Raw genomic sequence first — 12,172 nt, forward strand, 5'->3', positions numbered from 1 at the left:
AGGCCAGGTTTGAGAACAGGGAGCAACGTGCCACGGAAGGGACCGGAGGCTGTGAGGGGCGGGCCGCACTTCCGGGGCTCATCGTGGTTTTCACTAACGTCTCGTCCGAGACTTCCTCCGCCGCCCCCGCGAAGCCGGCAGCTCTGGCCGAAGCTGCTTCGCCTCCGGAGCTCCCGGGCTCGTGCGCGCGCGGCCCGGGACACCGGCGCAGGGCGGGTGCAGGGCGAGGGCAGGGCGAGGGCAGGGCGGGCCGACTCCGCCCCGCCCCCGTGCGTCAGCGCGTCGCTGCGCAGAGGCGTTTCCCGGGGCGTGCCGCGGTTGCTAGGCGACCAGGCCGCGCCCCCTCCCGCCCCGAGCTGGGTCTCTCCGCCCGCGTTCCGAGCAGTCGCGAGGGAGGGCACGCGGAGCTGCAGTGGCTGGCTGAGTCCCCAGGGAAGCGTCGCGCCCCCGGAGGCAGCTGTCCCGGCGGCGGCGCAGGTGGACTGGGCCCGCCGAACCCTCCAACCGCCGCCCCTCCCCCCGGGGCAGGGTCCCGAGAGCGCGGATGGGAGGCACGGCTCGCGGGCCCGGCCGGAAGGATGCGGGGCCGTGCGGGGCCGGGCTCCCGCCCCAGCAGCGGAGGTAACGGCGCCGCGGGGTAACGGGCTGAGAGGCGCCCGAGGGAGCGGCTGGGGGGCGGGGACGGCCTGCGCCGGGATGGAGCGAGCCCCCGGCAGGGCGACGGAGGGAGAGGGGCTGGGGAAGAGGGGCTGACTCCCGCCCCGGGACCGGCCCCAGCTCCCGGGAGCGGGGAGGGGGCTCGAGCGGAGCCCCGGTTCTTTCGGGAGCCCTGCGGGCGCGGGCGCATGGTAAGGGGCATTGAGAGCCTGGGACTTTTTGTGGAGCTCCTGGGGGAGCCGGGGAAGAAGCCCTGTTGCTCGGAGCGCAGGGCCGCCCTCGGGGTTCCGCGGAGCGGGTGCGGCCCGCCTGGGCTTTGCGGGTGAGGGTTCGCGGGCGCAGGTTGCGGGGTTTGCGCCCCAGTGGAGAGGAGGGGCCCGCCGCAGACTTCCTGTGGTTGAATCTCACGTTGCGGGCGAGTCCTGGTGGTCTGTGTTTTCGAGCGCTCGGGGCCAGAGGGGTGGGCACGGCTCGGATACTTAGTTTCTGGAGGTGACGCTGTGCCCTGCTAAAGATACAAATAAAGCGATCAGAATGCGAGCACGTTTTTAAAAAGAGAACATTCCAAAAATCTGCCTCGTTTTTTTTTTTTATCCTTTGTATTCTCATAACATCAACAAGAAAACTCTAGAACTGATTTTACTAAGCAGTTTTTAAAGGCCACTAAACCACGCTAGGATATTTAAAAAGCCATTGTAAAATTCTTCGTCTGTTGCACGGTACTTGGTGATAGGGTGAAGCGCTGGTTTGTGTAACCTGCAAACCCCTGTTTCTGGTAGCTGATGAAATACATAATTCAAGACCATCTTGCAGATTAAATAAATCCTGGTGGGGCACTGTGTTAAAGAACAGAGAACTGATCCTTATTCATTTAACATTTTGGCTCCACCACCACCAGGAAATGAAGTGGGAACAGAAGGCACACTCAGTACATTTTGCAATTTAGAGCATCCCTTTAGAGTTTCCTGTCGAATTCACTGTATTTTTCTTTTTTTTTTTATTTTTTTATTTTTTTTATTATTTTTGACAGGCAGAGTGGACAGTGAGAGAGAGAGACAGAGAGAGAAAGGTCTTCCTTTGCCGTTGGTTCACCCTCCAATGGCCGCCGCTGCAGCCGGCGCACCGCGCTGATCCGATGGCAGGAGCCAGGATCCAGGTGCTTTTCCTGGTCTCCCATGGGGTGCAGGGCCCAAGCACCTGGGCCATCCTCCACTGCACTCCCTGGCCATAGCAGAGAGCTGGCCTGGAAGAGGGGCAACCGGGACAGAATCCGGCGCCCCAACCGGGACTAGAACCCGGTGTGCCGGCGCCGCAAGGTGGAGGATTAGCCTATTGAGCCACGGCGCCGGCCGAATTCACTGTATTTTTCTTCAAGTTAGGCAGATGTACCTAACATAAGTAGTTAAACCAGTCATAAATAAGGAGAAGACAGCCCTAAAAAGGCCTTTTATGTTGTGGCTGTAAGACCCAAGTCTGCAGACTGGCATTGTGCAGGCTCAGAGAACGGGCACAGCCCCGTGGCAGAGCTGGGAGTGGCATCCGCGTCTCTGACTTGGAAGAAGCCATGACCCCTTGTCACCTTTTTCTCGTCTGGTTTTTAGTCTTCAGATTTGAATGCCTTCATTTTCAAGTAGGAAATTAAATGAGATCCTGTTGGGAGCCCCTGTTTTTTAGACAACATTCAGAAAGTAAGACTTATTCTGGTTTAAAGTACAAACTTAGCGATGCTATCCTTTCTTTAACAAATTGAAGGAAGGGTCTGGCCTTGTGGCAAAGCCTGTTAAGCTGCTGCCTGCGGCACCCGCATCCCGTATGGGTGCTGGTTTGTGTCCAGTCCGGCTCCCTGCTAATGCACCTGGGAAAGCAGCAGAAGGCAGACCAAGTATTTGGGCCCCTACCACCCAAATGGGAGAGCTGGATGAGGCTCCTGGCTCCAACCCAACCCAGCCCTGTCTGTTGCAACATTTGGGAAGTGAACAAGCAGATGGAAGACCTCTGTGTCTCTCCTCTCTCTGTAATTCTAGCTTTCAAATAAATAAATGATTTTTTTTAAATAGGAAGAAAAAAGTTGGATTTCTTGTATTCCTTTCACATAAGCCAGTTGTTTGTGTTCAAAATAGAGACATTTACCTCTGCTCATTGCTTTTCATAGCAGATAGGAAGCAGTTAAGACATAGGGTGTTTTGGAAATACAAATTTATATTGTTTGATTGCTGACAGGGTTTTTGTGTGTGTGTGTGATCTTCTCCACTAGATTGGGGGATGGTGTCTATGATACCTTTATGATGATCGATGAAACCAAATGCCCACCGTGTTCAAATGTCCTGTGCCATCCTGCTGACCCACCCCTGCCCAGAAGACTGAACGTGAGTACCGGGTCGTCCTTTGCCCTCCAGTTGTCTCAGAAAGCAGGAAGCATTACGTAGCACTGATGGTTCGGTTGTGGATCCCTGGCACCGAAACTGCTTTTGGTTTGTCTGTTTCCTTTTGATTTCTCCTGACTGTGGAATAACAATGACCGTGGCCCAAGTTGAGCCAGTTTGGAGCTCACCTTTTCCTTTGATTTTTCACTGGGGCAAATGTGTGGCATTAGGAAAGAAAGTGGGATGTGACATTCACATAGGTAAGGTTTTTTTTCCTAGAGGATGTCATACACAGGGTATTACAAAGCCTCCTTTTAGTAAAGACAAGGAACAGCAGAAATCCCCCAGAATTCATAGATCTACAGATTTTTTTCTCCTGCAAGGCAGAAATAAATTCCCAGCTTATTAGAACGCTAATAAAAAACCATCTTAGGGATCCTAAATAAAACGTGAACGGTACATTTTGGTTTTTGATACATGTCATCATTCTGAGGACTGCAGATACTTGGTGTCCGACTCTGTCTTCCTTAATATGATAAAGTTAATTCACATTCCCTCGGCACTCAGAGAGGAGCGGGCAGCGCAGGGCTGGGACTTATGCCAGGACAAGCAGAAGCCAGCCTGTGACTTCAGAATTCCCTGCATGCGTCATCTAGTGAACAAACTGAATAATCGAATTGACTAAATTGTAATCTTTTTCACATTTCTGTGATTGAGACCTGAACTTGCTTCTGTATGGAAAAGAGTCACCTGTATTGGCCGGCGCCGCGGCTCACTAGGCCAATCCTCCACCTGCGGCGCCGGCACCCCGGTTCTTGTCCCGGTTGCTCCTCTTCTAGTCCAGCTCTCTGCTGTGGCCCGGGAAGGCAGTGGAGGATGGCCCAAGTGCTTGGGCCCTGCACCCCATGGGAGACCAGGAGGAAGCACCTGGCTCCTAGCTTCGGATCAGTGCAGTGCGCCGGCTGTAGCGGCCATTTGGGGAGTGAACCAACGGAAAAAGGAAGACCTTTCTGTCTCTCTCTCACTGTGTAACTCTGCCTGTCAAAAGAAAGAAAAAAAGAAAAGAGTCACCTGTACTTCGCACGATTCTCCCAAGTTCTCATCCGTTTCTGCCATTAGGATCAACCTTTTTACCACTTCAATGCTAATATTACAAAGTGTGGGCTAAAAATACTGGGAGGGCTGGCCACCCTATTTTTAATCTTCTGGAGCGCAGTAGGGTTTCTTTCTATTTCGACCACAAGTTTATTTCTTGAGTATGTAAAAACCTCTGCGGGCTGTGGAACCGCACGCCCCTCGTGTTGACCGTCAGACTTGGTGGACGCTTGGCGCACTCAGCATGGCCCTGTCGGAAACTCAGCTGTGGGCTAATTTAAAGTTCATTTTCACTTTAATTCAGAGCTGGCCAAAGCTGAACATGTTCCAGGAGGCCACCTCAGCTGGATGTTTCAGGATCAAGATGTGTGGTGTTGAGAGTAGTAGGTTGTGCAAGGCACAAGACTTTAGATTCTAACCTAACGGTGCTTTGCAAACTTTCCTGAGAAAGTCTGTGACCTCTAGGTGACGCTTGAAGTTCATTATGCTGGGACTCCCTCCTGAGCCTGTACTGCTGTTTTCACTAAGTCTTTCAGCTTCATTATTTGTTCAAGATGCTGCTTTGTTCTCAATGTAGACAGTAAGTCATCTGCACTTGGACTTGCATTGGGTTAAGTTTTGTGTCGCAGGATTTAGAGTTGGGAGCTGGGGAAAGGGGGGGTTCCATATGTGGATGAGAGGACGTTTCTGCTGAATTTCGCAACAAGATCTTTTATAAGTTAATTTATACAGTGTAGGATTGTGCTTGGAACACCAGGAACCCTCCGAATTAACAGTGTATGCAAAGTATTTTTTTTTTCTTGAAGATTTATTTCTTTAGTTGAAAGTCAGAGAGAGAGAGAGAGGGAAAGACAGTGAGGGAGATCTTCCACCTGTTGGTTCACTCCCCAAGTGGCTGCAATGGCCAGGGCTGAGCCAGACCAAAGCCAGGAGCTCCTTGTCGGTCCCCCATGTGGGTGATAGGGGTTAAGTCTTGGGGCCCTCTTCTGATGCTTTTCTCAAGGCCATTAGCAGGGAACTGAATTGGAGTTGGAGCAGCCGGAACAGGGCCCATATGGGATGCTGGCGTCGCAGGTGGCAGCTTTACCCGCTGCACCACAACACTGGCCTCTGTGAAACATTCTTAAAAAATAAAGCATGGCGCCGGTGCCGCGGCTCACTAGGCTAATCCTCCGCCTTGCGGTGCCGGCACACCGGGTTCTAGTCCCACTCGGGGCGCCGGATTCTGTCCCGGTTGCCCCTCTTCCAGGCCAGCTCTCTGCTGTGGCCCGGGAGTGCAGTGGAGGATGGCCCAAGTCCTTGGGCCCTGCACCCCATGGGAGACCAGGATAAGTACCTGGCTCCTGCCTTCGGATCAGTGCGATGTGCCAGCCACAGCGTGGCGGCCATTGGAGGGTGAACCAACGGCAAAAGGAAGCCCTTTCTCTCTATCTCTCTCTCACTGTCCACTCTGCCTGTCCAAAAAAAAATAAATAAAAAAATAAAGCATGGCAAGTCTGGAATGATCTGTCTCTAGATATAACTACATGGATAATAAAATATTTGGTGGAGTGGGCCACATACATTCTTGGTTATTGTGATGACAACCCTAGACTGGAAATATATGTCGTTCTATAACATTACATGTACACTTGAACCTGTATGAACATTGTGGAATCGCCTAGAACAATGGAGGGAAGGTTTATTTATAGCACAGAGGACCTGGTATGTAGTTGGTTGAGTTATTTACAGGAAGGGAAGGACAGATAAGGAGAGAACCCCTCCTTGTGTGGAAAATTTTCTTCCTGGAATTCTCCAGGTCCCGGGTGATTCACACCTTGATCTGTACAGGACCACACCTGCAGCAGTGAGCTCTGCCCTGGGAGCCATGCTGAAAGACAAGCCCAGAGCGCAGCCCGTGCTGAGAATGCCAGCGGCTAGGAGATAGAGAATGTAGCCGGGAAGGGGAGAGGAGCGAGGGGGCAGGGCAGCCCCCGTGCGGGGTCTGAAGGGCTCAGACTTGGATCTGGACACTTCCTGTGCAGCCCCTGAGGGCAGAGCAAGGCTGCATTTGCCAGGAGAGAGATTTTAGCTCCTTTTAACAAAATGCCATGAGTCTGGGCATCCCAAAGGCGTCCTTGCTGTGCTTGTAATTATCCTCTGGAGACTCAATTGCCACTGTCTATCTGTTCTTACTGCTGTGCTGGGCCTGAGACCCTGTCTTTATCACACACACAAATGAGGGCCCCCACAGCCAGCACAGCCTCACAGGTAGACAGAGCAGGTGGCGCTCCCGGGGACGGACGGCCCTGAACCATGAATACCTTTCCTGCCAGCTTGTCGTCGATGACTGCAGATCCTGAGAGGCTTTCCGTGGGCTGAAGGCACTGGTGTTCTCTGCTCCTTACCCCTGGAGTGGTGGCTGAGTGGGACTCGACTGTGTCGCAGCCTGAGAGTGGGTTTTATGCAGGGCAGGAAGTGGGCGAGGCATTTCCCTGCATGCTAGGGAAGGCCTGGGTGAGGGGGCTGGCTGAGCAGAGACAGATTCCGTGCTGAGTGCTCTCGGGAGACTAGCAACGGGACACCACTGCAGAGTGGAGATAGAAGCCGAAGGGGTGAGTGGAGGAATTTAAACCTTAACATATGGAGAATTTTGCCTAATTGTCACCTGTGGTTTTAAAATATTTTATATGGTTTGTGAGAGTCTTTCACATATACTGTCCATCATAATTTGATTCACACAGCATCCTGCAAATGGGTATCATTATCCACATTCCACAGATAGAGAAACAGTCTGAGAAGGGTTGAGGCAAGCTGCCCAGGGACCCCAGCTGCTTCAGGAGTATGGCCACTGTATCCCAGAGGCCCTAGCTGGAAATGTTTAGATGCATTAAAGTTAGGCAGTAAGAAGTTCCAGGGACTGACTAAGATGCGTGCGGATGTTCTCTTTTCTATATGTAACTCTAGCTACAAGCAAACAAAATTTTTTCTCTTAGTTCAGCCAGACTTATTCCTGAATACATTGTGATTCCTGAATATGCTTGTTTTGGGGGCCAACACTGTGGCATATTAGGTTAATTCTCTGCCTGCAGCGCTGGCATCCCATATGGGCACCGGTTCTAGTACTGGCTGGTTCACTTCCAATCCAGCTCTCTGCTGTGGCCTGGGAAAGCAGTGGAAGATGGCCCACGTCCTTGGGCCCCTGCACCCACATGGGAGACCTGAAAGAAGCTTCTGGCTTCTGACTTCAGATAGGCTCAGCTCCGGCCGTTGAGGCCATTTGGGGAGTGAACCATCGGATGGCAGACCTTTCTTTCTGTCTTTCACTGTCTGTAACTCTACTTCTCAAATAAATAAATAAATAAAATCTTAAAAAAAATGCTTTTTTTTAAGCACAGTTGCTAAATAGTGAACAAATTCAGGTGATGGATGGAGGCACATACATGCTTCTGTTTCTCCATCTCTAAAACCAGGAGTTATTTGACTTAATTATGGATAAACACTGCATTTGTGTGCATTTTAGCAAGGTATTTCAGTCCTGTCTGCAGGCCTATTTATTTTTCTTGACCATCTATGGTACCCTGTTTTGGTGTCAGAGAGACTATACTTGGTCCATGTTCAACCTCTTTAAAATTAAGTGCCGAGCTATAAACTGACTACTTCACTTTTGTTTAAGATCAAATAACTTTCATGACTCAATATTTGATGAATATTTAAATTGATCAAATAGCATAAAAGGAACCAATGGCAGGTACCAACGTGCTACTTTTTTTTTTTTTTTTTTTTTTTGACAGGCAGAGTTAGACAGTGAGAGAGAGACAGAGAGAAAGGTCTTCCTTCCGTTGGTTCACCCCTCAAATGGCCTCAATGGCAGGAACTGCGCTGATCTGAAGCCAGGAGCCAGGTGCTTCCTCCCGGTCTCCCACATGGGTGCAGGGGCCCAAGCACTTGGGCCATCCTCCACTGCCTTCCTGGGCCACAGCAGAGAGCGGGACTGGAAGAGGAGCAGCCAGGACTAGAACCCGGCACCCATATGGGATGCTGGTGCCGTAGGCGGAGGATTAGCCAAGTGAGCCATGGCGCTGGCCCCTGTGCTACTTTTATACCTAGATTAGGGGCTGCCTGAGATATGCCAGCACTTAAATGTTTGCATTCTTTTTTGTTGTTGTTCATGTTTTTGTTTTTTTATTTTGCTCACGTATACATAATATATTCAAATATAATTATTTACTTAAGTTGTGCTTAACTTCTTTTTTAAATTTATCTTTATTTATTTGAAAGAGTTACAGAGCAAGGTAATGACAGAGAGAGGTCTTCCATCTATTGGTTCACTCGCCAGATGCCTCCAAGAACCGGGTCTGGGCCAGGCTGGAGCCAGGAGCCGGGAGCTTCTTCCTGGTCTTCCACGTGGGTGCAGGGGCCCTAAATCTGCTGCTTTCCCAGACCATAGCAGAGAGCGGGATCGGAAGTGGAGAAGCCGGGATTTGAACCAGTGCCCATATGGGATGCAGGCACTGCAGGCAGTGGCTTTACCTGCTATGGCACAGCACTGGCCCCAACATTTGACTACTTTTTAACATCATATTTTAGAGATAGCTGTAGCTTAGAGCTCCCCCAGAATTCTTTGTCCCTGATACTAGAGCTGCTCTGAAATGATCAGATCAGGGGTACAGATCTTCATGATCCATCAAGAAAAACATATATTCTTCCAAGTACCTCAAACTTTCTCATTAAGAAAACATGTCTTCTTTCTATGTTCTTAATATGTTCCTTTTTTCCCTTTAAAAGCTTACATGGCCTTAAGGTAGGCAGCATGAAGTTTGGACACACGAGGTAAAACGAGTAATATAGTCAAGCCAACTAATACACCCGTCATCTCAGTTACCCTTTCTCCCTTGACGTCAGATTTCTCTGGGTGTTTGGTTATATTTGCTTTTCTTTTCCTCCATTTTATTTCAAAGAATCTGATTTTAGGTCAAAGACTCTTGTTTCAGTCTAGAGGAATAAATAGAACTGTCTTCTTTGAGTTCCTGTTCCTCGCAGGGAAAGGTTAAGGCAGGTAGGGGAGAGCTGGGCTCCTTACTGAAGGGACCGCTGCTGGGAAAGGGTTTCGCCGGAAGTGCTGCTCATCAGGGACGATGTGATCACGTGGGATCTAAGAGCCCCTCTGGCTTGGACCTTTCGTGCTCCAGTGACCCGAGTTAGAAGCTGCAGTCACTTAGGGGGTGCATGTTTGATTCCTAGCTCTGGTCAGCATTCAGACCTCCTTAGAGGTTGTGTAAGTGCTAGAACTGGTGCTGAGTTTATGCTGACGGGAAGAGCCCTGATTGGGAATTGGAAGACCTGGGTTCAAATCCTGCCTCTGTCACTTAATGGTACTTTATAGAACACGTCAGTATGCATCGTTTTGATCCTGCTGCACGCCCTTACGGTTTGGGAGGATACCTGAAGTAATTAGTAACAATGTAAGACAATATGCATGTACAGTATATACATGTTATGTAGAAAATCAAGTAGATTTTGCACATATACAAGTAGATATGTAGAAAATCAAGTAGAAAATCAAGTGGCACGGACAAAAACTACAGTGAATATGTGGAGCTAATTAGTATGAACCGGGAGTGGTTCTGTGTGGGAGAGACCGGACTTTTTGGGCCTAGAAAGGTGTGTTGAATTTGAGTGAATGGAGGTGTGTGTGTGTGTGTGTGTGTGAGAGAGAGAGAGAGAGAGAGAGGGAGAGAGGATTGTCAGGACATAGATGTGACTATAAGAAGGAACCAGTTTAGGGGGTGGTAAGACAACTGGAATCTTGAACAAAGCCAGGCACGTAGCGGGTTGGGTGGCCTATTTTAATAGAGACGCTGAGTGTGGAAGAATGTAACACAAGCCTCCTGAGACTCCTGCTTGTCTCATCTCCCTTTTGGGCTGTTTTAATCTTAAAATAAGCATGACTGGACATGCTGTTGAGAGAGGAAGCTCTCATCCTTATCATGTTTTCCTGTTCATTTTTCTCATTCTCAGGTCACCACCGAGCCGTTAGCGAGAGATCAGGCCCAGCACCTTGTGAGCGGTGGCGAGATGAAGGTAGAGCAGCTGTTTCAGGAATTTGGCAACAGGAGATCAGATGCCCTGCAGTCAGATGGCGTTAGCAGCTCCGAGAAGGGCTCTCCCGCCGTCTCCCAGGGCAGAAGTCCCGAGGGCTTGCCTGCCGTGAAGTCCAGCAGCTCGTCCAAGGCGCCCCGAGCGGTGCCTCTGACTCCGGAACAGGCGCTGAAGCAGTACAAATACCACCTCACTGCCTACGAGAAGCTGGAGATCACCAGTTACCCAGAAATATACTTTGTGGGTCCAAATGCCAAAAAGAGACATGGGGTTGTCGGTGGTCCCAACAACGGGGGGTATGATGACGCGGACGGGGCCTACATTCACGTCCCTCGAGACCATCTTGCCTACCGATATGAGGTGCTGAAGATCATCGGCAAGGGGAGTTTCGGGCAGGTAGCCCGGGCCTATGATCACAAACTGCGACAGTACGTGGCGCTGAAAATGGTGCGCAATGAGAAACGCTTCCACCGCCAAGCGGCCGAGGAGATCCGGATCCTGGAACACCTGCGGAAGCAGGACAAGACGGGCAGCATGAACGTGATCCACATGCTGGACAGCTTCACCTTCCGGAACCACGTCTGCATGGCCTTCGAATTGCTGAGCATTGACCTTTATGAGCTGATCAAAAAGAACAAGTTCCAGGGCTTCAGCATCCAGCTGGTGCGCAAGTTTGCCGTGTCCATCTTGCAGTCCCTGGATGCTCTGTACAAAAATAAGATCATTCACTGTGACCTGAAGCCAGAAAACATTCTCCTGAAACACCATGGCTGCAGCGCGACCAAGGTCATCGACTTTGGGTCCAGCTGTTTCGAGTACCAGAAGCACTACACGTACATCCAGTCTCGGTTCTACAGGGCTCCGGAGGTCATCCTGGGAAGCCGCTACAGCACTTCTATTGACATATGGAGTTTCGGCTGCATCCTCGCGGAGCTGCTCACGGGGCAGCCTCTGTTCCCCGGGGAGGACGAAGGGGACCAGTTGGCCTGCATGATGGAGCTGCTGGGGATGCCACCCCCCAAACTCCTGGAGCAATCCAAACGTGCCAAGTACTTCATTAACTCCAAGGGCCTGCCTCGCTACTGCTCCGTGGCTACTCAGGCAGACGGGAGGGTTATGCTCGTCGGGGGCCGCTCACGTCGGGGTAAGAAGCGAGGGCCTCCAGGCAGCAAAGACTGGGGGACGGCGCTGAAGGGGTGTGACGACTACTTGTTTATAGAGTTTCTGAAGCGGTGTCTTCACTGGGACCCTTCTGCCCGCCTGACCCCCGCGCAAGCCTTGAGACACCCTTGGATTAGCAAGTCTGTGCCCAGGCCTGTCACCCTAGAGAAGGTGTCAGGGAAACGGGTCGTTAATCCTGCAAATGCTTTCCAGGGACTGGGTTCCAAGCTGCCTCCGGTTGTTGGAATAGCCAGTAAGCTTAAAGCTAACTTAATGTCGGAAACCAACGGCAGTATACCCCTGTGCAGTGTACTGCCGAAGCTGATTAGCTAATGGACCGTGTGCGTCCAGAGATGCATATGTGTGTATTTTTAATTACCTTGCAAACCTGCAAGTGGGAAAAAGCGCAAGCCCGTGGTGGATATGTTTTTGTTCGACTAGACTACTTTTTATAACAAGGGCAAAACATTTTTATATGACTGAAAGAATCTTCAAGGGCTAATCACCTAACCAGCTTGTGCTGGACCCCTGGAATGTACAATAAATGGCTTTGAATCGGTCAGTGCATCGTCAGATGTTTCAACCTGTGTGTTATTCTGTGGCTTTAAATCTTTCTCTCAAGTTAGAAGGAATATGGAAGAATACATGCTAACTGCTTCTCAATTCCGTTACCCCTGGTTCTGGGCGGGTGGCTTAGGACGTGGCGGCCACTGCAGGTGAGCGCCCGGCAGGCCTCTCTCTGGGCTCACGGAGACTGTGGGGCAGGGGAGCACCCGACTGGCTGATCGACGTCACTGCTTTTCCATCCTCTGAGG

The 12,172-nt window shown here is 50.8% G+C and overlaps 1 protein-coding gene across 1 annotated transcript; it reads left to right on the top strand.

The window, feature by feature from the left end:
* The first annotated feature begins 318 nt into the window (after positions 1 to 318).
* DYRK3 (dual specificity tyrosine phosphorylation regulated kinase 3) lies at positions 319 to 11,930 on the top strand. Its single transcript, XM_002717548.6, has 3 exons — positions 319 to 621; positions 2,912 to 3,023; positions 10,116 to 11,930. Exons 1-3 carry the CDS (start codon positions 545 to 547, stop codon positions 11,688 to 11,690), a joined length of 1,764 nt encoding a protein of 587 aa, XP_002717594.1. The 5' UTR covers positions 319 to 544; the 3' UTR covers positions 11,691 to 11,930.
* The last annotated feature ends 242 nt before the right edge of the window (positions 11,931 to 12,172 follow it).

Source organism: Oryctolagus cuniculus, chromosome 13 (assembly GCF_051225735.1).
Source record: "Oryctolagus cuniculus isolate XC-2025 breed Fujian yellow rabbit chromosome 13, ASM5122573v1, whole genome shotgun sequence".
NCBI classification, from domain to species: domain Eukaryota; kingdom Metazoa; phylum Chordata; class Mammalia; order Lagomorpha; family Leporidae; genus Oryctolagus; species Oryctolagus cuniculus.